Below are 27,660 nucleotides of genomic sequence, written 5' to 3' on the forward strand. Positions count from 1 at the left end.
GGTATGTTACTAAAGAACAATATTAACCGACAAAAACACACAACAAGAGAAAATACCATTAATGTGACCAAGATAGTGCTACATTTCATATCCTATGTGGAGAAAACACTGAAGTGGAGCAAATAACCCCTTGTCCTACAGAGTTGTCATCTAATTTTTCTCCTTTCCCAAGAAACAAAAAGCTTTTGCAAAACCTCCCCAACTTTCTACCTACACACTTGCACACAGTGAAGACTGAAAACACTACCTTTCAGCTACTACCTCTTGTTTCCTTTTAGCCATGGAAAAAAATAAAGCAGAGACAAAAGAAAACCTCAATAAAGCACTAAAAAAAGAAGCTTTGTGAAGTTTACTTGCAGTTTTGAGTATGTTCCACACTCAAAGACCAAGTTTCTAATGGAAGGCTGCCCTGAAAATGGCAGGATGGGCACGAGCACCTCCAGACACACCTCCCAAAAGACACAGGGTATCAACCAGCAACAGGTATTTCGGTAGCAAGTTGCTATTCCTGTTCTCTCTGTAGAGAACTGAGAGAGCGGCAAGAGTTAACACCCTTGGAAGCCCTGTACTGTGTATTTACTCCTTCAGGTCTGGGTGCAACATCTGGGAAAGTATTTTGGAGAGAATGAGAGTAAAGAGGTCTTTCTTGCCTTCATGCCACTGCAGGGCTACATATGGTAGACCACAATCATGCCTGAGACCTTAGATGAACTACAGTTCTTTGGAGGTAGAATGTTAAGTACTAAAAGGTTTCCTTAGAGAAAATTTTACTCTGCATAATGAAATTATCATTATTCCCTTGTGCCACACACAGACAAAACACATATGCACCCCATATTTACAAAGTCAAGGGGCACTGTTGCAAATATTTTTCATAACCTGGAGACTGAAAGCAATCACAGATGCAATTAGACTTGCTTTCCCATCAAAGTGCCTTGGAATAACCACACGGGCACTCTTCCATATCGGCACAACATCAGACCTACAATGCAGAGGAATGACTCCCTGTGTCTAAGGTGAATTCAGAGCTCACAAAACGTGCCAGAAATGAAATAATTTAACTTTCCACAGAGCGGCTATTGGAAGAGAACTGGACGTACAAGCTTCTTGTGGTATGGACACCTGCCCGTAAGTAGCTGGACACAGACAACTATCTCATTACACCCAGAGGTTCCCATTTCTGAACATCAGTTTACAAGGCTGTGGTGACACTGGTAAGCCTGCTTTTACACCCTGGTACATATTGCACCAGCAGACATCTACTTGTAAATATAGTTTTGTCCTAAAATGTGAACCCCGTCACATCAATGGGAATAGGCTGAGGCTTCAGCTCGAGGCTTCTACAGCCCCATGTATTAAATAATCTGTTTATATTCTAAATAGAAACTGTATGAAGAAAGAGCAGAAAAGCTAGAAGTGAAAACTTCCATGAAATATACTGTTTTCCACATTGGAAAGCTCTACTGTTTATTTAAACTGGCAGTATATTTTAAACACTGAAAGAAAGTATTTCTTAAAAAATAAAAGCAGCACCCAATACAAATAGAACCTCCTCTTTTACCTAAAGCAAATTAATTCTTAAATTGCCTTTGTTTATTTAAATTCTCAGATTCTGGAACAGCATGTGAACCGGCTGTTGCAGCTTTTTTCACCAGACAGATTTATGTGGAGGAGGGAGAGCTCTGGGACTAGGGCCTAAGGAGGACATGAGACATGAGAAAGAAAAGCTGGGCTTTTGGAGAGCAAGTCTAGAGGGCAGGTGACAAAGAGGTGTTAATGTTAAAGTAGGCCAAAGATCTACAGAGTTCAAGTCAAAGCCAGAAGAGTTATTTGAAAAATGTTGCTTCCTCCCAATGTTTGCCTAAAGAAGGGATTACAAATCTGTAAATATTTCGCTGGAGCTTATAGCTAGCAAAATGCATTAAACAACCCTTAAGGAAACAACAGGTAATGAATGGAGGTTTCAAACACAGAGCAAAATAACTTTTTTTTGTTGGTGCTTGCGTCTTCTTGAGTTCACTCTGAAACTGCTCAAAGGAAAATGTGAACAAAGACTAATGACAGGGGCCCTTTCATATTAAAATAATATATAGAGCAACAGTGAGTGAGAGGAATGCAATGTTTGAAAAAGCACAGACTAAATAAAACACCCCTGTACTTGCTAGCCTTCTCTCTTCTAGGGTGGTGTCTGAACCCAGCTATAAAGGAACATCTTAGGGAGGAAATGCTGTCATTTTCTCTGGTACAAAATTGTATTCCTGATATGTAACACCACTGAAGACCCCCGACACTGACAAAGAGGTTTTATCACATATGTGGCAAAGGTATCTCATCTCTCAGGAATGATAATCAGGGACAAAGCACCAAACGCTAAAAAATGCATTTGGCCCAGGGGCTGTATTCAGCTTGGCTCTCTAAACACCTAGTGAAGTAGCTGCAGCTTCTGCAGCAGTGGCACTGACAAAAGTGATTCAGACTTGGTGCTAACTGGGGTTCACAGATTAAAAAGCAGCAGTTGCAGCCCAGAACCTGAGGCACACAGAAGGTGCTCTGGTTACAGTCCTTTACCTTCTTTTCCCTTTTGAGGCAGGAGGAAAGCTATGGCTGTGGCTGTACGATGCCCTACACTCATGGACTAAGTCTATTACCACTTCAAGCCAAGCTTTTGCTTCCATTGAGCCCAGAAATCTGCTCTGCCACAATCCTCCAGAAATTTGTAACTAGCAACTGAAATAAAGTTTCACATAAATATGGAGTGCTGATTGCTCCTAGAATAAAAGAAAATCCCATGGAAGTGATAGGGAGCAACCTCTTCTGTATCATTGCTGGAAAATTATGTCCCACATAACCTTAAAGCAGGCATCTTCTTTCTTTATTACTTCTTCAGAACAACTCACACATTTTAAGCTCCATGGCCTTCTCTATAGGGTAAGAGGATAGCCACAATGAGCAAGAACTGGATTTAGCCATCAGCACCTTTAGGTTTAAAATACAAGACAAATCAAATTTCCCTTTAAGTAACTGTGTAGTTGGTTAGATTTCTCAGGTCACTCTACATGTTAGTCATCACTTTGGGACACATTCACACCACTCAGCATGTACTCTGCATACTCAGAAAAAAGGGAAGAGGTTTAAACCTCCCTCACATGTACTACCCAACATGTGTTTCTAGACTTTGTGGCCTCCTAACAGACACCATAATTTGCCTCTTCGTTTTACATAATATGCCTCATATTTACATGCTCTGCCTATTTAAGAGGAGACAGATGATGTCTATGGAAACTGGACCATGATATGCAAACATGATTCAGGTTAACACGGAATATTAAATGCTAGGATTTGCAGACTATGTAGCCTGTGGATGAAAAGTGAAAATAGCTTCTAGCCACCTGGTCAGCCATCAGTTTGCATCACCACATGTGTGCCCCAGGACATCATGCACAGCCAGCAGCCACTGCCCTGCAGTGTCTCTGCTGGCAGCTGGAACCTGTCATATTTTGATGATCATGCTTTCCATTCTTTAACAAATTAAGGCGGCAACTGAAATTAGTATGAATGACAAAGAGTTTGTGTGTTTTTCATATGATCACTGTCATCTATCCAAAAGGTATTTTCACTTTCTAATGCCTGCTTTGCACTGTTATGGCAAGGAGCCCAAAGGGTACTGGATGTTTGTTCCTGTTTTCCCTCCACAATTTCCCCAACACGGACTCCCCCATCCTCTCATGTTTCCATACACACACTTTATACACAACTAATATATTGATTGAGACTATAATGAAATGCATTATTTCACTTTACTGCCTTCCATTTGACCTCATGAATGGCATGACCATAGGGCTTTACCCTGCTCGCCATTTCTAGCTTACAAACCTTAGCTCATTATAGTGACAAATGACTGAAAAATAATGACTAGTCAAGTGAAATTTTGCAGAGAGTTTTTCAAACACTTTTGATTCTTTTGCAGCTTTCCACTGACATTTCAGAAATGTCCAGGCAGCCAAAGAGGAGGTTAAGATGCATGTCCTCAATTTTATGGCAAGAAAATTTCTGTCTGCTTTTTGCCAAAATAATTGAAGTACTTAATGCATTTTACAGTTTCACAGACCTGGGATTCCCAGTTTCACCAGCTTCACTGATTAGTTACTAAAGTCTCATTTTTATAACCCATACCAGTCTCTCAGTGGTGTGATTTAACTCTTGGATTTACATAAAACATACTAGATTTTCATCATCTCTCTTCAGAGGGAACTGAGTCACACCTACAGAGTATATACATATATATATATATATATATATACCCCTACTGTTTTAAAAAATATATATATATTTAGAATGAAGTTTTCATTGGGGTGAAAAATCCAGGACAGAGAGAACCATTATTGTTTACTCTACAATGCTCAGCTACACTACTGGAAGTGTCAACGACAACTTTGGTATTGTCTAAGGCTTGAAACAGCCATTACACATCATTTAAAAATGATACAGCTGCTTCTCTCTCCATCTTCAAAGTAAAAGCAGTAAAGTGAAGAAGGCAAGTCCCACTGGGGCTGCACAGGCACAGACCTCAATGGGAACTGCAGATACGGCTCTCACCATTCCTGGGGCTGACACCAGCACCTATGGTGAGCACAGTGCAGCCACATGCAGACTGGGAATGCAATCCAGGGCTGCTGGTTTTCCCATTTTTAAAGATTAGTCATTTGAAGAGTCACACATTAGTAATTTTCTTTAAGTTCACTGAAGCAGAAGCTAACTCAACACAACTCCAGCAAGCCTGTTTCTCACAGTTTCTCCTTGCAGGAAGGGTGGATAAACCTGAGCTGTGAGATCGCCTGCAAGCCCTGAAGGCTCCCCATCACACTCGATACCTCCTGATAGCTTTGTTTGATGATTTGGCAAAACAACAAGAAGCTGATACTAGAAAGAGAAATGTAATACCAGTGCTTGTGATTTATGAAATGCTCTAACTACTACAGGTTTCACTTGCAGTTCTTCTAGTTGGAGACAATATGTAATTCAAGCTCGCCCCCCAGTGGACTCCATGCCCACAGCAGTATACACTAAGCTTTGAAGACACTGGTGAGAAGTACTGGGGAGCTAGATGACAGCATAGTTTACAGAACCTAGGAGTTACTGGTAGGAGAATTAAATGCAACTGTTAACAGTTTAGAATATTTTGTTTACATTTTTAATTAAGATCAAAGAAGTACACCTTCCAACCATGCTATTCAATAAGAGCAAGTGCAGGGTCCTGCATCTGGGTCGAGGCAATCCCAGGCACAAATATAGGCTGGGCAGTGACTGGCTGGAAAGTAGCCCTGAGGAGAGAGACTTGGGGGTGCTGGTGGACAAGAAGCTCAACATGAGCTCTCAGTGTGCACTTGCAGCCCGCAAAGCCAATCAGATCCTGGGCTGCATCAGGAGAAGTGTGGCTAGCAGGTCGAGGGAGGTGATCCTCCCCCTCTACTGAGCCCTGGTGAGACCCCACCTGGAGTACTGTGTCCAGGTCTGGAGCCCCTATTACAAGAGGGATGTGGAGGTGCTGGAAGGTGTCCAGAGAAGGGCCACAAGGATGATCAGAGGGCTGGAGCACCTCTCCTATGAGGACAGACTGAAGGAGTTGGGGCTGTTCAGTCTCCAGAAGAGAAGGCTCCGAGGTGACCTAATTGTGGCCTTCCAGTATCTGAAGGGGGCCTACAGGAAGGCTGGGGAAGGACTTCTCAGGATCTCAGGTAGTGATAGGACTAGGGGGAATGGAATGAAGCTGGAGGTGGGGAGATTCAGGCTAGATGTGAGGAGGAGGTTCTTCCCCATGAGAGTGGTGAAACCCTGGAATGGGTTGTCCAGGGAGGTGGTCGAGGCCCCGTCCCTGAGGGTGTTTAAGCCCAGGCTGGCTGAGGCTCTGGCCAGCCTGATCTAGTGTGGGGTGTCCCTGCCCATGGCAGGGGGGTTGGAACTAGATGATCCTTGTGGTCCCTTCCAACCCTGAATGACACTATGATACTATTCACCCTGTCAAAATGCCACATTGTTTTTCCTCCTGTATCCAATCAAATGCAAACTTTTTAGTGGCTATGAATATACAGTAGCTAAAAAAAATAATAATCATGTTTTTGCTCTCAATCACATCCTGCACAGGTAAACAACTGTCAGCAAGAACAGCCTGCCTTAAAAAACAAAAAAAGCAAGCAGTCCAGATTATGCAATGCTGAGTTTCTGTGATCTTTTCTCAGAAAGTATCCTACTGAAACTTGCTCACCTTTGCATGCATAGCTGTCATACTTCATTTATGCTTATCCAAAGCTGCACTAATTACTGTGGGTCATACGTAAATAAGTAACTTGTTTTGCCTGAAGCAAAAGCAAAGGCCAAGTGTACAGAGAGTACACTTGTGGCTGATGCTGTATGCACATCTGAATATACCAACTTCTTACCATGGTCTGAGAAATGTTCTGTGACAAACAAGTTTAACAGCGGGAGACAAGATTTGCGCAGTGGAGCCACTGACTATGTTCAGTGCTCACCTCCTCTCTATACCTAAAACTTCTTACATTGCAGCAGGCATGAAGACATGACAATATAAAGTTAACAGCTGACCATTTAATGAAGATTTTTGATGTGATGTTAATTTTTCTTTTCTCCCTAAAGGAATAAAGCAGCACCCAACATGACTGCAAAATACTTCAGGCAGCTGCCTTTTTCAGCCAGCTAACAGGTTTGCTCTGTATTCAGTAGCAAAAGAGAAGCACCTTCACAAGCCAGTCCCTGGGTCTACCTGAAAAGGGAATAATGTGCCCCAGAGGTGCCAATCCCTCTACTCTGACTGCCCAGAGATTCCAGACAGATAGCATAACCTAGACACCCAACTGCCAGGGAAGCAAGGCTGTGGAGATGGATCCTGTGATTACGGCTGGTAGAGGAACTCCCTTCATGCTGCTGGAGAGTTAGAGCTGCAAAATCTGTAATTACCACTTTGAGCCTTCATCACCTAGCTTTGAGCACACTAAGTGCACAGCCTGAGATTCAGCAGTGCAGACTATCTAACACCGATTTGGGTGTCACCCACAAGCACAGGTCTGCTAATCAGATCACTAATGAATTACAGACTCAGGACAAATGTGATTCTCAAGTGTCTTAAAACGTCACAGCAGAGAAAACCTTTCTGTATTTCTGGGCTAACTTGGGTGTGACATTTCTGAGCTTGTTCACATCTAGTTTTGTAACTGAGCTCCTTACATGATGCTTGCTTATACTCCTGGGCTGGCTGCCAGTCTTGCAGGCTAGAAAAGAGTGATCTCCCTGTGGCACAAGGACATAAAATAGTCTACTGTTTTCTGCTGAGCTCTCGGCCTTCTAAGGTGCTACAGGCATATAATGCTGAAAGGGTGATACAGGCAAGAATAGGGACACAACTTAGAAATTAGGGTAGGGAGAAAGAAAGGGACCAAGTAGGGTTAGATTGACATTAAAAAAAGTAGAACAAGAATGACAGAGAACAAGGTGATAGGGTAAGGGTATATAAAACATATTGGAAAGACAGGGATGACAGACCACACTGAAGGCAAGAAAGAATAGGGGAGATGAAAAAAAGAATTAGGATGAAATACGGTAAGAGAAAGGAGAAGACACAAGCATTAAGGGAAAGATATACAGAAACTACAGTAATTGACCTGGAGGGAAATTTAATGAAACCCCCAGACTGCTGTTTAAGGAAGGGACTCTTACCTTACAGAAATTGGTTTAGTAGGGGGGTATTAGGACGAAGCCTTGTTCAGTATTCCTCTCAACAAAAGTCCTACCAACCAAAAGACATATTGGAAAAAGTGATGGAGACGTGGCCTTGTTTGAAATGGAGAAGCCATCACTTAATTTATTTAAATAGTATCTCAGACTCTTTAGAGTACATCTCGCCACAGAAAATGCCAGTAGATTCTCGGCAAAGAACATTGTGCTACATGCTGAACAAACACCATCCTTTCTCCCAGGAGTTACAAGAACGTTGAAGTACATTAGGAGGACAAAAATCAATGAAATCAAATTAAGCAAATCAGCAGCAGTTAGGAACAGCACTGAGATGCTGAGCATTCTGTCCACAGCCTTTCTAATCAGCCCAATGATCCACTTTTAAATTGTTCTTGATTTCAAATTGCTGCTCCTGAGTTTATCCACAATAAAATCAAAACAATTACACATCATTGCTTCAGCTACCCTCGCATGCCTGTCATATTGACTAGTAGCAGCCTGTGATGTTAATAAGGACACCAGCTATTGACTTAAGTGTTAAGTATTATCATCACTGAAGGTGACGCAGCTCAGCTAGGCACCACTCTTGCACCTCTGTTATAGAGAACTAGTGCAGCCTATTCTTATAAAGTGACTGACTTCCCCCAGCAGCATGTGGTAGGTGCCTCTGAAAGCCTCCAGAAATAAACACTGAGGTCTTGAGACTAGACTTGAATTGAACTGAAGGCATATACTGGCACCTAGCATGCAAAGGCTACATCTGTAGGTAAACAGTAGATCAATACAAATAGGTCTGTAGAATGAAAGAGAAAAAAAAAGGTGCTGAAGATTTATGTCCACACTATATGCTATTGTTGAGGGTGTTCTTTGGAATAGCTCTGGTTGGTCTCAAGCAATGACCACCCTTTGCTCATTGAAGCACAGTAGGTATGTCTCTGAAGATCACTTTTCTGTCTAGTTTCATCTGAAAGGAGTCTAGTTTGTGTTGACACCGTCGTGCTGTGAAGTGGGAGTAACAGGAAAGCTCAGCTCAAAAGCTTGCCCTTGATTTGCACCAGAATGCCAGTGCTGATACACTTCAGATCTCCTGTTATTTAGGTGCAGGCCTTTCGCTCTTAGTTTAGGATGACAAGTTCAATGTGTCCAATACCACGGTACCTAAATCAGGCAGAAAGGAACCCGTTTGTCTTAAGCACACAGTACCAGCAAAGTCTTACCTGTGTGTGTTCTCCGGTGAGCCTTCAGGTGGGAACTTTTTGTGTATACTTTGTTGCATCCCTCAAAGTCACACCGATGGATGCGCCGCTTCCTGGAGTCTGGAGACTCAGACCTTCTCTGACGCCTTGTGCTCTCAATACTGAACGGTGAAATTGAACTAAAAAGCAGAACAGAAGCAAGAAAATTAAGAAAGAGCATAATGTATAACCTGGGCCTCAAAAGATCAGTTGTAACATCACACTGTGCTAGAAGTGATCTTAATGATGAATTAAACATTTTCTTTTTGACAATGTACTCCCTAGCACATATTTGAAACTATTTGTGCTTGAACCACAGCAACCTTTGCAGTACAAAATACTTTAAAGTCTTGACTTACAAGTGCTCTTTGCCAGAGAAACCACCATGATACCTGAAATATTGCTCCAATAATGGTAATCTGACTTTATCTGAGCTTTATTTCTATTTTACCCATGTCTAGATCTAAGCTTTTTTTGCTGCTGCTTTCTAAACAACTTCATTATAGCCTCCACAATCTCTCTTTGACAAGTTTAAATAGACTGCAATCCTGAAATCTTTTATGAAAAAATGTTTCCAATACCCAGATCTGAACTATGGATCCTCACACTTGGCCAAACATCTGTTGTTTGCTTGCACACAGATTGCTAACAGATCCATATCACCTGCAGCAGTGAGTTTTCCATTTCCTCCTTTAACAATTCCCAATCTATCTCCTGCAAGTCAATGAATTTTCCTTCCTTTTAGACCACTGATAAACAAACAGATTAGCACAGCGCCAGTGAGCGATCACAAAGGAAACATGAATGCTCATGAAAGACAATTAATTTACAGCAATGATCTAAGGCCTATCAGTTATCCCAATTTTAAGGACTTACAAAATGTAACACTGAAGTCGTGTTGCTCGAGTTTCTAAACACAGTGCGCTTTGAATCTAACACTTGACTAAACCTTGCTACAATATTGCAGTTGCCTCAGTTAGATGAACTTGTGTCATTAACCATTATCAAGCTGGTATGCCAAGATCCAAGCCCTCAGTGACTTCCATTAATTATATTACCCAGCTATAAATCATCATTAATTGATTGTCTTATCAATCTCATTATGGTTATACTACACAGCAGTCACATTCACCTACAGTTATACTCCCCTGTTTAACTAATTTCAGTACTGGAACAACATTGTCCTTCATCAAGTTTCTGGGGCTTCCCCCACATTCTTGGGTTTATTGACATTCAAGGTAAATGACCTAAAGATTTGTCAGATGTCTCTTTTAAACACTTCAGATGAACACTCCTGCTTCTTCTGAATGACTTAGTGACTGTCAAATAAAAATTAGTTGCAGGAAAGGGGCATGAGGATGATCATAGTATCATAGTATCATAATATCAGTCAGGGTTGGAAGGAACCACAAGGATCATCTAGTTCCAACCCCCCCTGCCATGGGCAGGGACACCCCACACTAGGTCAGGCTGGCCATTAGAGGGCTGGAGCGCCTCTCCTATGAGGACAGGCTGAGAGAGTTGGGGTTGTTCAGTTTGGAGAAGAGAAGGTTCTGAGCAGACATTATTATGGCCTTCCAACATCTGAAGGGGGCCTACAAGAAAGCTGGTGAGGGACTTTTTAGGGTGTTGGGTGGTGATAGGACTAGGGGGAATGGATCCAAGATAGAGGAGGGTAAATTCAGATTAGACATTAGGAATAAGTTCTTCACCATAAGGATGGTGAGACACTGGAACAGGTTGCCCAGGGAGGTGGTGGAAGCTCCATGCCTGGATGTTTTTAAGGCCAGGCTGAATGTGGCCCTGGGCAACGTGATCTAGTGGAGGATGTCCCAGTGACAAGGAGAGCACACCTTCAAGGTGGTCTTCATCTGACAGTCCAACTCCCACGGCACAGAAAGACCCAGAGTGCAGACACACTTACTGGTGGAAAAGGGAGTCAGATCCTACCTGGTATCAGCAGCTTTGGTTTAGCCTTACAGAAGCTGTCTGATTTTTTAAAAGTGGGGATACCACAAGAAGTGCTAAAAAGAGCATGAGCTGCCTTTTTGATATTTCTGAGGATAGTCACAGTAACTTTCAGCTGATTTGCTTATGTTCTTTCCCTTGGCCATGCAGCAGTAAGGCACACCCTCCTCTTTCTGGGGCATTTCTATAAAATACCCTCACCAGCCACAGATACATTTTACAAAGTGTCCTAAACCTTGTTTTGTGCCTTTTAAATGCCACAGGGGTTCTGCCAGGTAGCTCTCATCACAGGGCTTCAGAAACTACAGTTTGATGGCACTGCAGTGGGCAATGACTTTGAGAAATGACATGGCAGGAACCTCTCAGATTTGGGGTTTAAGTGAGTTTGTTTTCTTTTTGGTTACAGCATGTTTTAAAATGACATCAAATGAATAAATTAAAAGCAAATAAACCCTCTTCAAGTGTCTGCCATAGACTGCTCAGAGTGAAGACCTGGAAACAGGTCAGCAGTCAAGAGGTACCAGGCATCCAGAAGAGAAGCCAGTTCTGTTAATGGCCAAGATCTCATGCAACCGTTAAGGCTCAAGGTGGAATTTAGCAATAGGACTGATGCCACACCTAACACCTCAGTGAAACTGCAGGATGTATCAAATTACTGCTGATACATCAAGTCTGAAAGAGAGAGAAAATAAGAAGAAAACTGGGTTCTGGCCAGTCAGATTGAAGCTTATTTATTTGCAGTTCATTATTTCTAAAACCAGTACAATTTATATATTAGTGTAGAAACTGTTAGACTAACAGAAAGCCTGGGAGACTGCTGGCTGCCTACATAAGCAGCTGCATCACCTGTAGTTAGTGCTGCTCATAGGGTGAATAAAACCAATATGAGAATTTAGGATGATTTACAAAACTTCATCTGTGTTATTTACAGCTAGAAGAGAAAACATGCAACTCCCACACAGCCAGCTGCTTGCCTGTTATGACGCAGAAAACTCTGCACAGTAAAACAAAGACTGGGGCTTCGCCAGTAGATGGCCATCAAGCTCTGCTGAAGGGGATCTGGGCTGCACACGACAGGGATTACAACAACCCTGATAATGCAGGGTTATTTTTCCTTTCTGCAAATGCTGCCCATGACTGCCTTGGTGTCTCACCTCCATTCTACATACAGATCGTGAAAGGCCCCTGGCAGAAGCAGCAATACAGTTAAAAGCACAGGTAGGAGGTTTTTTTGTACTGATCCTGTGTTTTCTGTTCCTCCTGTGTTTCTCAGGCCATGGGCTGTTGATGGATGTGATTTTTCTTAGCCTGGAGAAGAGGAGGCTCAGGGGTGACCTCATTGCCCTCTACAACTACCTGAAAGGTGGTTGTAGCCGGGAAGGGGTTGGTCTCTTCTCCCAGGCAACCAGCACCAGAACAAGGGGACACAGTCTCAAGCTGCGCCAGGGGAGGTTTAGACTCGAGGTGAGGAGGAAGTTCTTCACCAAGCGAGTCATTCGTCATTGGAATGTGCTGCCCAGGGAGGTGGTTGAGTCGCCATCCTTGGAGGCATTCAGGAGGAGATTGGACGTGGCACTTGGTGCCATGGTCTAGTCATGGGGTCTGTGTTGATAGGTTGGACTCGATGATCCTCGAGGTCCTTTCCAACCTAGGTTATACTGTGATACTGTGATACATGAAGAGCAGAGCTGCCTGGGGACATGCTACATTCAATGCTACATTCAGTGCTGTGACATACCAACAACATGCCATGTGGTGACAAGTCATTGCACACTGGCTGCTACCCACAGCCTCCTCATGTACTCTCACCCTGTGCTAAACATGCACTGTTACCTCTGGTCACCACAGTGCAAGCTTCCTGGTGCTGCCAGCCTCCCAGCAAGCCAGGCAACAGCTAGCTGACACGGACAGCATGGAGCCAGTGATGTGCAATGAGCTGTGCTTTGCTCTCTGCTGCACAAACCCAAGCAGTGTCCCAGTGCTGTGCATTTGTCCTTGTGACTGCCACTTTTACTCTTCCTTGGTCACTCCACTAGGAGCTCAGGCTCTTTGGCTATGTGTCCCATCTGCCTTGAAAAAGACTATGCAACACACAGTGACCCAGGGCTAAGAGCTATACACCAGCTTGTGTCCAAAGTGCCCCTGATTTTACCATACATCAACCTGTGCAGCAGTCAGGCTGTATTTCCTCCCTAGCTGGCCCTGTAGTTAAACAAAAGACTTATGTCTGCACCTTAAACAACAATGTATGGCTGCTAAAACAGGCACTAACTTCATTTTGGAGTGAGACCCAGGCACGTACCAGCTGTGTCCTCTCCACCCTTGCTACCACAGAAGGACAACCAGACTGAGCTCAGCACCATGCAGCAACTGCTCAGCCCAGATAAGGGGCTTGGCAAGCCAGAGTCTGCCCCACAAGATTGGCATAATGCAAGCCATGTTCCTCCTGTGTTTCTCAGGCCATTGGCTGTTGATGGATGTGATTTGGCCAAGGTGGCATACCAGGAGAGTCCTGCTCCAGTTACTTCCTCTTGTGTTGGCACTGGCACTTGTCTGATTCTGCAGTGAGCCAGCTTAGGGACCCACAATGATGAAAAATCAATTCTAAAAAAAGCCACCCTGAGCAATGTGCTTGCTTTTGCTGATTTTTTGCTGATTTTTTTCTCCACTCTAAACAGTGGAGTCTGCAAAAAAACTGCACTGACACATGGGAGAGGATGGGAATCTGTGGCCAAGGGTTATGGGACTGTCATCATCTATTTCAGTGACAACTAGCTGTGATTATCAACAATGCCACAACTTAAGGCGGCAAGACACATGTTCCAGACCCTTAAAATACTCCACTGGGCTCTCTCCAGTATTTCCCTGTCTCTCTTGAACTTGGGAGCTCAGAACTGGACAGTCTCGCCTGGGCAGAGTAGAGGGGGAGGAATCAACACAAGGAACAAGTGGAAAATCTACTTTTCGATCCTCAACAAAGCTTCTTCTTGTAATATTAGTGTATGTAAGACAATTTAAAGTATTCAGCACATAACAAGTTTGCAGATGACACCAAGCTGAGTGGTGTAGTCGATACACCAGAGTGATGGGATGTCCTGGACAAGCTGGAGAAGTAGGCACATGTGAACCTCATGAGGTTCAACAAGACCAAGTGCAGGATTCTGCAGCTGGGATAGAACAATCCTCACTAACAATATAGATTGGGAGATGAGGTCATAGAAAGCAGACCTGCGGAAAAGGACTTGGGGGTGATGATGGATGAGACGCTGGACATGAGCAGGCAGTGTGTGCTTGCAGCCCAGAAGGTCAATCACATCCTGGGCTGCATTAAAAGAAGTGTTGCCAGTAGATCCAATGAGTTGATTCTACCACTTTACTCTGCTCTGGTGAGACCTCACCTGGAGTACCAATCCTGTTCAATATCTTTATCAATGATCTGGATGAGGGGATTGAGTCCATCATCAGTAGATTTGCAGATGACACCAAGCTGGGGGCAGGTGTTGATCTGTTAGAGGGTAGGAGAGCTCTGCAGAGGGACCTTGACAGTCTGGACAGATGGGCAGAGTCCAGCAGCATGAGATTTAAGACATCTAAGTGCTGGGTTCTACACATTAGCCACAACAACCCCATGCAGTGCTACAGGCTGGGGTCAGAGTGGCTGGAAAGAGGTCAGGCAAAAAGGGACCTGGGGGTACTGGTTGACAATAGGCTGAACATGAGCCAGCAGTGTGCCCAGGTGGCCAAGAAAGCCAATGGCATCCTGGCCAGCATCAGGAATAGTGTGGCCAGCAGGAGCAGGGAGGTCATTCTGCCCCTGTACACTGCTCTGGTTAGGCCACACCTTGAATCCTGTGTCCAGTTATGGACCCTTCAGTTTAGGAAAGATGTTGACTTGCTGGAATGTGTCCAGAGAAGGGCAACAAAGCTGGTGAGGGGTTTGGAGCACAAGCCCTATGAAGAGAGGCTGAGGGAGCTGGGGTTGCTTAGCCTGGAGAAGAGGAGACTCAGGGGTGACCTTATTGCTCTCTACAACTACCTGAAGGGAGGTTGTAGACAGGTGGGAGTTGGTCTCTTCTCACAGAAAACCTGTGACATAACAAGAGGACACAGTCTCAAGCTGCACCAGGGGAGGTTTAGGCTGGAGGTTAGGAAGAAATTCTTCACAGAAAGAGTGATTTGCCATTGGAATGGGCTGCCCAGGGAGGTGGTGGAGTCATCATCACTGGAGGTGTTTAAAAAGAGATTGGATGAGGCACTTAGCACCATGGTTTAGTTGATTAGATGGTGTTGGGCGATAGGTTGGACTCGATGATCTCAAAGGTCTTTTCCAACATGATTAATTTTGCATTCTGTATTCTGTACCGTGCCCAGGTCTGGAGCCCTCAATATAGGAAGGACGTGGACCTGATGGAGCGGATCCAGAAGAGGGCCACTAAAATCATGAGTGTGTTGGAGCACCTCTGCTACAAGGAAATGCTGAGGAAGCGGTGGTTGCTCAGCCTGGAAAAGGGGAGGCTCGGGGAAGACCTAATAGCAGCCTTCCAGTACCTGAAGGGGTCTACAAGGAGGATGAAGAGACACTGTTTACAAAAGCCTGTAGTGATAGGACAAGGGGCAATGGCTTCAAAATAGAGAACAGATTTAGATTGGATGTTAGGAACAAGTTCTTTACCATGAGGGTAGTGGAACACTAGAACAAGTTGCCCAGGGAGGTGGTTGGGGCCCCATCCCTGGAGATATTCAAAGTGAGACTTGACAGGGCTCTAGACAAGCTGATCTACTTCAGGAAGCCCCTGCTTACTGCAGAGATGAGCCAGCAGTGTGCCCAGGTGGCTAAGAAGGCCAATGGCATCCTGGCCTGCCTTAGGAATAGTGTGGCCAGCAGGAGCAGGGAAGTCATTGTGCCCCTGTACTCCACTTTCGTTAGGCCACACCTTGAGTACTGTGTCCAGTTCTGGGCCCCTCAGTTTAAGAAGGACATTGAGACACTTGAATGTGTCCAGAGAAGGGCAACAAGGCTGGTGAGAGGCCTTGAACACAAGGCCTATGAGGAGAGGCTGAGGGAGCTGGGATTGTTTAGCCTGGAGAAAAGGAGGCTCAGGGGAGACCTCATTGCTCTCTACAATACATGAAGGGTGGTTGTGTCCAGGAAGGGGTTGGTCTCTTCTCTCTAGCAACCAGCACCAGAACAAGGGGACACAGTCTCAAGCTGCACCAGGGGAAGTTTAGGCTTGAAGTGAGGAGAAAGTTCTTCACTGAGAGAGTCATTCGCCATTGGAATGGGCTGCCCAGGGAGGTGGTGGAGTCACCATCCCTGGAGGCGTTCAAGAGGGGATTGGATGTGGCACTTGGTGCCATGGTCTAGTCATGAGGTCTGTGGTGACAGGTTGGACTCGATGATCTTTGAGGTCTCTTCCAACCTTGGTGATTCTGTGATTCTGTGAGATGGGCTGAGTGATACTGTGATACCTTCAGAGGTCCCTTCCAACCCAGACCATTCTATAATTCTATGATTAATAGATAGGCTGAAGCCAAAATTAGGAGGTATTAGCATGCTAAATACTTAGGAGGTGACAATGCACCTTGGGAATACAGGACATAACCAGCAGGTGAAGAGTCAAATCTCACCCTCAGGCCAGTTTTGGACATGCAGGTATTAACATTTTTTTCTTCATTTTTAAAGAGTTAAAAAGATACCAATAAGCACTATTCAAACATAAAAATAGAGTATACCTTTAGCATTGTGAATCCTTACTTTATGAAACACACAAACCTTCTGGGCCAACCTGCCAACTGTAGTAATTAAAAGTGCAAGTAAAGGAAATAAAAGCAGAAAAGTAGAATATCACATGTCTACATTCAGATGGTAATGAATAGTTGAAGAAAATTATTAGACTTCTAGCATTCACTCAGTATTTGGGAACCTGGGTTGCAGAAAGAAACATCTTGGGTTTTGACCACTTAACATTTACAGAAAGGGGGACTCTTACATGAGTAATTTTGCCCATAAGTCAAGCTTTCTGCCCTATCTTTGAAAACCTTGGCTTTTCAATCCAGTGGTGGGGCAGCACTTCAAGCAGTGCGCTCAGTCAAACCCACAGCAGCTGTCAGTCCTTCTTTGAGTGAAGAGAGGCAGTGGCGACCACATGCAACGCACAGAGCATCTCCCTTGCCAAGAACAGTCAGAAGCAGGGATGACCATGTTCCCCAACACCTTTGCTTAGGCCCTCTGTCTCACTGATAATTTCAGTGGTGCACAGCAGTCATTCATGGAGTTCACCTTGTTTGAGATGAAGTATTCTTTTTCTGTTAAGACCTTCAAGATTCAGATGTTAAAAGGCATGATGTGGGTATACTCAGGTGTTCAAGAGGGGACTGGACATGGCACGTGGTGCCATGGTTTAGTCATGAGGTCCGTGGTGACAGGTGATGATCTTTGAGGTCTCTTCCAACCTTGGTGAATCTGCGATTCTATTCTCTGTGCTCTTTTGAAAAGGGAAATTGAACTGCATTTCCTCGTTTCCAGCTCTCAACTACCTTCTTTTGTAGAAGCTTTTCACATAACATAACTTCATTTTCTGACAGCCTGTATAATGTTACCTCTCCTCTCAGGATACTCTTGGAAGTAACCTTATAAACACTATATGTTAATATGTGAAGAAATATGTTATGGATTATTTTTTATTAACAATTTATATAATTTAACCTAATAGTGAGATGCCCAAGTCATACTCTATAACAACATAGCAGGTGTGGGGGTTTTGCTTTAACATGCTTAAATACCAGTGTAATCTCCTGGTAAAGTCTTCCTCTCAAATATTTACTTACTGCCTTTTTTTTTAATACAAAGTTTCTACTGTCTCTCATTCACTAACAGATGCACATGCATATATACATTTTTTTCCCTCCTCTTTGATTCTTAGATTCTAATTAATGTTTCATGAAAGGCAAACATCTGCCTAAGGAATGTTAGACATGAAAACATATCAAGCAGCACTCAAGGCAATCATAAAAGGAAAATATGTACTACTCTTTTATTATCAGTAGTTACTTCAATCAGTGCACTTTAAGGTGATGTTATACTAAAAATTGTACTTTTTGTCGAGAAAGAAAGGAGGAATTTGTCAGCATACACAAGCAGTGCGTGTATGTAATAGGAAAATCACATGGGTAAACGAGACACAGATAAAAGGTGATTTGAATACATCTGGTTCAGAAAGTGCCTGACATGATAGTGGTAGGAAATTATACTGGGGGCAGACAGGATCAGTAGCATGGTAAATTTCCCCTGGTATGCTCTGTCCTAGGTGTCTGCTTCTGGCTGCTGCTCCAGCTCTGTATGGCCATTCCTGTGCTCATACATCCCTGTCTTGGGTGGTCAGCAAACAAAATACCCTGCAAATGTCTAACCATGACTTTATCTGAAGCATTTACTCCCACCAAGACCGGCTAAAGTGATCTGAACTGTTGACCTGCCTTGCAATATCCAAATGCATTACAACACCACTCTGGTTGTGGTGGAACTGAAAGCGTAACTAGACATGACAATCTTCTGGCAGAGGGAAGAAGCTTTGAGGTCTACCAGAAAAAGTACTAATGTCAACCATGGCATGCCTTACCAAAATTATCCATCTCTTCCATTATCAACTCTGTTAGGCTGAGATATGGGAATGAGACAGTTGCTTGATCCTCCTTAATCTGTGCTCGTGCTGTGGGATTCAGGAGCACTTTCCAACTCCTAGGGCAGTGCAGTCTGGGTGCCTTGGAGCTCTATCCCAGCTCTATGTTGGGCTGAGACCTGATTACATTTCATGTTCTCCTCTTTCACACTGTTGCCCTGTTCTGAGTTTCTAAGGAGACAAAGCTGGACCCAAAAGTACCTGCAACATGTTCCAGCATGTACCCCATATCTAATGACTGGAGAGATGGAACTGCAAAGCATTCTTCTGATAAAGAGAACTTGTAAAGCAAGCCTAGGATGAACTCTGAAATGCCACTAAAAAATACCACATCAGAACTGTCTACCTACTTCACTATTATCATTAAACAAGAAAATTTTACTTTAGAGAGTTGTAGTGTAAAAAAACAAATTAATTACATGTTAATTGTCTTGCACATAAGCATTGGCTACATAGTTAAATGTTTATTCCTGGTTTTGGGAAAGTTCATGGCCACACAATAACTTGCACCACATACAGATCCTGCTGTAGGAACCAGAACTGGGCTAGTCTCTAATCAGAGACAAGTTTATTCCTGAACAATTACATCCAGCCATAGCCAGGCACGGGCAACAGCAGCTGCTGGACCACTGACACCCCAACTGAATTATTGGGCTGCTACTAAGAGAAGACAAATGTCACATTTCTCCTCACAAGGCAGGATGTACAGAGGTTGTTTCTACCTGTAAAAGTTTCAGAAACTTTTGGCAATGTTTTACCCATAGAGAAACTAGTTTCAGTCCTTTAAAATGTAATTCCTCTTCACTGCCCCCTGTACTTCCCTTGGTCTGCATAGATGGACTCACAGTAGGCAAGACACTTGACCTTAGATTTTGCCATAGATTTTGAGGTAAGAAATGATGGCAGTTGTTTAAATATGTTCCTGATACATTCAAAACATGGGATATTCATGGCTGCATCACTGACAATCCCAGCTTGTCAGGATGGCTGAGCACAGTGCCGAGACTGCTCTGGATGCTAGAGCTCATGTTACATCTTTTTGTAACATGTCACATTTCTATTGAATAAAAAGTAATGGATAAAACTCAGCTGACAATAAACCAGCTTTCTGCTCAGCAAGGTTAACTTTGGAGCTAGATCAGACTGCTCAGGGCCTCGCGCTGTTGAAGCCTGAAGATGTTCAAAGGCACAAAAAATGCATCTCTGAGGTAACATGTTCAGTGCTCAGCCACATTCATGTTCTAAAGGGAGTTTCTAATGAATGCCTGGTTTTCTAAATAGCTCCTACATAAATATTTATAAATACAACTTTACACATTACAATGAAAGATAACTGGCAGATCATGAGCTAAGGTAAGCTTGAATTTCTTTCTTGAAAAAAACCCAACAAACCAACCAAACCAAAACACCTGTGACCGTTTGAGGCTATCCCTTTAAGGAAGGGGATATTGCGGTTGAATGTTTGTAAACGAAAGACAGATCTAAACTAATTTCATTGGTAGATTGGGAGGAAGCACCTTTTGAACTGGGAGTACAGCAGGTTTCTGGTCAGTCTTTCTTCCCCTCCTTCGCTGGCCAGAAAGCTTGCAGCTTTCTGGGCTTTCGGCCAGGCTTGACCTTGAAGCAGATAAAGCGTGAGGCCTCTTCTAACATTCTAACACATAACTGCTTTTTAACTAACAGTTTCTCTTTTTCTCTCTTTCTAACCCTCTTTTGGGGAAAGGGGGAGAGAAGGGGGAGCAGGGGTGGGGAACCCCCCTCAGTAGAGGAGGGAACTCTCATTCCTGTGTTACTTTGTTGTATATTTCTATATATATTGTAAATACTGTAAATTCTGTACATAAACCTGCATTTCCTAAACTGCTTTGTAAATATACAGCACCCACTCCTTTGCTAATCCGGCTGTGCATTTTTTTCTTTTTCCCTTCAATTTTCTTCCCTCTACTCACAGGGGGGGGAAAGGGCCCGGCCTTTCCCCCAACCCTACGACAACACCTCACTTTGCTTCAGCACAATATTCTCCTGCTGAAGTGGAAATGTGTGAAAATAAGGAAACCTCAAGCAGTGGGGAAAATATAACTTCACAACGAACTTGAAGGTGAAACAAAGAGTATGAGCAAAGGTCTGCTCTTTGGATCTGAAAATAAAATACTGTATGTCTTCCTGAAAGCAGGAATAGTTCATGAAATCCTGCATGCCAAATGTGCTTGATGCATGCTAGTTCAGGCCTGGGAGCTGAACCTGGACTAGCAGAGAAAACACATCTTATTTCATCCCCTGCTTTCAGAACTGGTAGAACAGCAATGATCATTCACAGGATCACTAATGCACCAACTGTTCTAACACTCCTTCCAGACAGAGGCTGCATCAATACTGAGTTTGTTCTTTTTGTTGTTTTGTCCTCTTCTAAACAGAGCAGAAAACTGGGTAACTGAGCACCTAAGAACTAAGAAGCCCTGCTTCTTACCTTTCCTGTTCCTTTCTGATTCATGCTTTTCTTTCCTGTTTTTCTGGCAACATATACGCAAACAAGCTATGGCAATTCTGGTATTCTCAGCAGAGGAAATTGAAAAAGGGAAATAAAGACTACTCTGTTGGAGACATGGGCTGAGCTGTAATTTCCAGCATGGAAATTAGGTGAGTATGTACATATCCATGTCTTTCACTTTTGCTCTGGTTACTTGCAGAAACAGCACAGCCTCTCCACTTTCTAGCGCAGGACTCACTGCGTGTTTTACTTTGCTCTCCCTATTTCACTCTCTTCTCATATCTCTAACTATGATTTCTCACATTTTTACAGCACTGTGGTCAGTCCCAACTTCTGGACAATGATGACTCTCACCACCTCCTCTTGTTGCTTACATTAACAAATGTAGAATTGGTCACCACAGCGGTGACTAAAAATTCTCTTTTTGTGTCTTCCGCTGAAAAAAATTGTCATGTAACATCTTGCTGTGTCAGTAACATTAAACGAAGACCTTGTGTCCACTGGGACTGAAGCACATATGAATGACCTTTTCTTCCTTAGTGGTTCAGAAGGCTTATTGTTGATAAATGAAATTATTGATTATCCTGGAAACCAATGTATAACACACTTATGGATGGTCATCTGTCATACTCTGTGTCATCAAGTAGATTTGGTAGCTACTAAATAGCTGGCTCCATTGAAGTGTACACCTTGGTACATACATATATATATATATATATAAAAATATATATATAAAGATAAACTGCCATTTCCAATAGAATGTCATCTCAAAATGCCCAGGTTTGCATGCCTCTACAAACTCCTGTCTGTGAATAAGTATTACAAGGAATGAATCTGTTGCAGAGATAAAGTAAGTATCTGTAATGGGTTGGGGCAAACCCCCTCCCCACCACGGGCAGGAACAACGACTCAGACAAAGGGATTGCAAAAGTGATGGAAAGTTTAAATAGAAAAAATAATTCAAAACCAAACAACAGTGAAAGCTTTACAGAGAACCACAAGCACCGTGACAAAGAGAGAGATCCCAGAACATGCCCAAGAACATCCCATCCCCACCTGGGGGTACACCCAAACCCCCCCAGGGCTCTTTCCTCCCCCACAACCCAGCCTCAGGCCTGGGCAGGCCCAAGGGAGGCGGCTCATGCCATTTTACCTAGGCTGCAGCTGGGGACGAAAGAGGAATTGAAGACCCCGCATGGGCATTTTATAGGGGAGCAGGGCATTATGAGAAACGGAATACCTGCCTGTGACCACCCCCTGGGCTGGGCCCACCCCTTGGGACCTCCCAGGTGTGTTCTGTGCAGTGGCATCCAGGCCAGCACCCGGCCTAAACCACCACAGTATCATACCTATTTAATCTGGCTAGGGAAGCAGGGACTAAAAAATCTAACTCAATTGAGTCTCAGGCTGCGCCAGGGGACGTTTAGGTTGGATGTTAGGAAGAAGTTCTATACAGAGAGAGTGATTGCCTATTGGAATGGGCTGCCCAGGGAGGTGGTGGAGTTGCCATCATTGGAGGTGTTCAGAAGGAGACTTGATGGGGTGCTTGGTGCCATGGGTTAGTTGTTTAGGTGGGTTGGACTGGTTGATGGGTTGGACGCGATGATCTTGAAGGTCTCTTCCAACCTGGTTTATTCTATGTATTCTATTCTATGTATTCTAAAATCATTACTGAGCACAGGATCACACTTCAAGGATCTAGGTTTGTTTTTCTAAAACCATTTACCAATAAAGTTTAAGACTTATAAAGATTTATGGCTTTTTTTTTTTTTTCCTTCCAGAGCACCCTGTCCTAACAATTTTTTTACTAAAAATCCACAAGAAATGTTCTATAGATCTAAATTGCTACTATACCCCAGAAGCCATATGGATTGCATTACTAAGCATTTTTTTTAACAGCAAGGATTCCTGATGTATTTATGTTATACAAGAAGCTATCTTTTCTACTCAATATGCTAACTTTTACCTGGCTTTACAGTCATGCATGCTGATGAAGTCTTTCTTCATTTAGATTACCAGAGCCTTGCTATGTGTTTTCTGTTGTTTTGTGTTTGCAAAACAAAGTACAGCGAGGCCCAATGCCATGAATAGAGTACTAACACACTACTGCAATATGAAGAAGCCCCACTACTCCTCCCTGCATCTGCAATCTCCATCTCAGATGAAAACCAAGCAACATTCTGGACTCCACTAGGTCCAGCTCCTCAGCCTCCTTTCCCTTTAATTTCCTTCCCTTCTTCCCTCAGGCTTGTTGCCACCTCTCCAGCTCAAAACTGCCACTCTAGAAAATCACAGGGCCATGTTTTGTCACAAAGTAAAAAGTTACATTGGCTAGAATTTATATAGTTGCAGTTTCACCATACTTGCTAGTCTCTGAAACATTTTTAGTGGCTTTATCTGCACACTTGGATAGAAAACATCCCTAGAAGTAGTAGGGAATCTCTCAGCCATGTAATTTCTGGCAATGGAACCCAGGACTACCATCCATGAACTGGAAGAGTTATTGCACCTTTTTACTTACCTTGCACAGATTGGTTGGCCCATGTGGGCAACCCCTTCTTTTCTTTCCTCTATCACTGAAATTAACCTAATTTCCATCCAACAAGTACTCAATCTGCACTCTGAATAACTGCTGGTAGGTAGAGTCTTTCCACTTCTCTTTCCACTTTTCTCCACTGAAGTTGAGCCATCAATTAGGCAACAGAGCATTCATGCACTTCAAACACATACCAAAAAACCAAATCTCAACAATTCCTTATCTCTCATTACACCAGTTCAGCAGTTACATATTCAGCTTGGAAGCGGCCCCAGGAACACTCTATCAAAGCTGCCATTGTCTTCAGTGGAGTCAGACACATGCTCTCCCAACAGAAAGAGGAAACCAGAGTACTGGCGTTGCAATGAATTGGTTCTCTGAACACTTTCTAACCAAGGCAGAACTGCATTTACCATCTTAAGTGCTCATGGGCAGGGCAAGCTTTGATTAAGAGCAAAACTAATTCTGCATGCAGACTGCATATGGCCATAAGGCATGTTTTGTACTAATAAATCACAGAATCATAGAATGATCCAGGCCAGAAGGGACCTCCAAAGGACATCTAGTCTGACTTCCCTGCAATCAGCAGGGACAACCCCAACTAGACCAGGCTGCCCGTGTTGAGTCTTACCTTGAGTAAGAAGGTAAAGGGCCTCAACCATCTCCCTGGGCAACCTGTTCCAGTCTTCCACCACCTTCATAGTGAAGAACTTCTTCCTGTATCCAATCTAAATCCGCCCTTCACTAGTTTGAAGCCATTGCCCCTTGTCATGTCACCACAGGCCTTTGTAAACGTCTCTCTCCATCCTTCCTGTAGGCCCCCTTCACGTACTGGAAGGCTGCTATCAGGTCTCCCTGGAGCCTCCTCTTCTCCAGGCTGAACAACCCCATCTCCCTCAGCCTGTCCTTGTAGCAGAGGTGCTCCAACACCCTGATAAGTTTTGTGGCCTTCCTCTGGACCCATGCTATAAGGTCCATGTCCTTCCAGACCTGCACACAGTACTCCAGGTGAGGTCTCACCAGAGCAAAGCGGCAGAATCACCTCTCTGGATCCGCTGGCAATGCATCTTTTGATGCAGCCCAAGATGTGATTTGTGTTCTGGGCTGCAAGTGCACGTTGCCTGCTCATGTCCAGCTTCTCACTCATCATCACCCCCAAGTCCTTTTCCACATGGTTGCTGCTTTCTATCACCTCATCCCCCAGTCTGTATTGATAGTGAGGATTGTTCCAGCCCAGGTGCAGAACCCTGCACTTGCTCTTGTTGAACCTCATGAGGTTCACCTGGGGCCCCTTCTCCAGTTTGTCCAGGTCCCTGTGGATGACATCCCATCACTCTGGTGTATTGACAGCACCACTCAGCTTGGTGTCATCTGCAAACTTGCTGATGGCGCATTCAATCTATGTCATTGATAAAAGCATTAAACAGCACAGGTCTCAGTAGAGACCCCTGAGGGACACCACTTCTCACTGCTCTCCATCTGGACTTCAAACCATTAAGCACCATCCTCTGGATGTGACCATGCAGCCAATTCCTTATCCACTGAACACTCCACCCACCAAATCTCTCCAACTTGGCAAGCTGGATGTCAAAGGCCTTATAGAAGTTCAAGTCTAAGGAAATCCATCTCCAACAAATCTGCTTGTCATGTCAGAAATTGCTCCATTTGCACTCTTATTGGAAAGTCTCTATTCTTCATGATAAACACCCTATAACATCTTTTCAAGAGCATTGATCAGGCTGGTGACCACACAGGGATGAGGTGGCTGTGTTGGTTTGCTCTCATGCTCCTCCACTTCAACAACTAGGTGATCCTCACTGTGGCTATTCCCCAGCCACGAAATACTACCAATGCCTTTAGGATGGCAATATTCTGCTTTAGAAAGGCAAGAACAAAATCCTAATGACTTTTTGCCATCAAAATGAAGGGCCAAAATTTCACCCTATGCATGCTCCGGCCTCTCTAAGGCAAAATCAGACCAAGGACTTGGCTAGTTACGTTAAGTATCATTTTATATGTGGGTTTATAGGAAAGCTCTCATGCGAGGATTTAAGTCGGGTACGATTAAAATCAAGTTGCCTCTTCAGGTTTTCTGGAAGGTAACACAATAATGTGTTCTCCTGCTGCCTCAAGGATGTATGTCTCCCTTTGGGACATCAAGTATTCAATTATTTGAAGGCAATTATTCTGACACTGAATGTTTTTTTTCAGAAGAGGGTAAAATCGTATGAACAAGCTTTACAACTGACAGATTTTTGACCCAGCCCTTCCCTGAATGCTGTCAATGGGAAAAACAGTGTGTTTGTGGGCTTTGTGGAATGAATTCATTCAACTTAGCCCCACAAGAATTATTTAGATAAATATTTAGAAACAATGTTGCCCAGCAAAAGAGTAGTATAGCAATTAAATGGACACTTTTTTTTCAGAGGGGGTTAAATAGCAGATTTTCAGATTAGCAGGCTTTTTCCATTCATTTGAAAATGTCTCAGGAAGGAGGGAACTCAATTTCCATCCAGACAGAAACATCACCCAGACACCAGTAGGATTTCTTGCAGATGCCTTAGAAATGTGTTATCAGACCTCCTTCATCTGCATGACACTCCTTGTCCTGTTCAGTGCTAAAGAATATTTCTATGGCCTTGAGATTCCTTGATGCATTTATCTTTTACACTACTGTCACTATAGTTTCTTTTCACACTTGGAAGCACACTCACATTACAAAAGAAACCTTGTAAAGAAGTGGATCTGTCTAGGTGCTCTCTCTGAAGCTGTCTGTCTCCTAGAACACTGAGAATCAAGGGAAGATTCTGCTCACTTTGCTAATTTATGCATATTGCTCGTTAGTGCTCTGCCCAGCTTAGTTTTTAAGTCCCGAAGGTAGGTCAACAGATCTGAGCGGTGAGAAGAGAGTGCTCTGAATTTCAAGCACCCTAAATGTGTGGTCAGGAGCGCCAGTTTAGGACCCAGTGATCCCTTGGTTTGTCCCTTGGTTTCCCACATAAATTAGCCCAGATCCAGTTTTGCTGACCTAGGATCCAGTTCATCTCTGGAATTTCTACTGCTTTCCTGAAAGCATCAGTCTTTCAAATCTTCACCAACAGGATGCCTGGCTTAATGACATAAATTCACATCAGGCCTACTTCAGTTACACATTTTAAATGTACTCTCTGGGAAAAAAAAAATCTCCAACACTCACTCCTGATTTTTTTTCCCTTCTTAATCTATTAAAATCTCTGATTGTTTACTATCTGGGATCCTACAAACAGTCTCAGTCATGAAATAAAGCACCAACTAGTACTGCCAATACAGTAATTAAGAGCAATCGGCGTGCTTACACTCAAGCTTGCACTGAAGAAATCAGTCTGTTAACATCAAGCAAAACTCAACCCTGCACATATGCTGTTTTGTTTTGTTAAATGGGATGGAACACACCAGAACTTTAAAGACCTAAAAAAACCCCCATAATTTCTTAAAACATTTGTAGCTTTTGCATACAGTAAAAAGGGATAATTATCAAAACATTTTGCAGTCACAGTTTTTTGTTTGGGAGAGGAACAGAAAAGAAAACCACTAAACCAAATCCAAACCTCCCAGCATGCTAGAATGATATAACTGTAACTACAGTAAATAACAAACGTTGTTAGGCAGGTGGAGGGAGACATCAGAGCCGCATTTGGTGCAAGATCTGACAAGACAGCCATGACCATCACCCATGGCGACCCTGAGTAAGACAAGCTAGACCTCTCACTATGGAAATGGAGCCTCATGTACAACACGGACTGTGCATCTGCTCACTGCTTTGGGCAGGCATCCTTGCTGACACCTCCTGGGAGGTGAGGAGGGATGGAGGGAAGATGACTGTCATTGCAAGACTGAAATCAAGTTTGGCACAGGATCACAACTTAGACCCACTGTGACTGTTTTAGGCTGTGCCTTTAAGAAGGGGACAGTTGCTGGAACACCCTGGCTCACCCCCAATATTTAACTTGATGTGCTTGTATCCACTTC

General features: G+C 43.5%; 1 protein-coding gene across 6 annotated transcripts in view; it reads right to left on the reverse strand.

Annotated features, from left to right (window-relative positions):
* Positions 1-27,660, reverse strand: part of KLF12 (KLF transcription factor 12) — a 311,165-nt gene that overhangs the window by 15,934 nt on the left and 267,571 nt on the right. For all 6 annotated transcript variants that reach the window (XM_068153456.1, XM_068153394.1, XM_068153217.1 and 3 more), the window contains one exon: positions 8,964-9,121. In XM_068153456.1, coding sequence (XP_068009557.1) covers positions 8,964-9,121 — 158 coding nt within the window. The remainder of the gene's footprint in view (positions 1-8,963; positions 9,122-27,660) is intronic.

This window comes from Melanerpes formicivorus, unplaced genomic scaffold (genome assembly GCF_026170545.1).
Source record: "Melanerpes formicivorus ecotype bairdi unplaced genomic scaffold, bMelFor1.0.p_v2 SCAF_1, whole genome shotgun sequence".
Classification (NCBI taxonomy): Eukaryota; Metazoa; Chordata; class Aves; order Piciformes; family Picidae; genus Melanerpes; species Melanerpes formicivorus.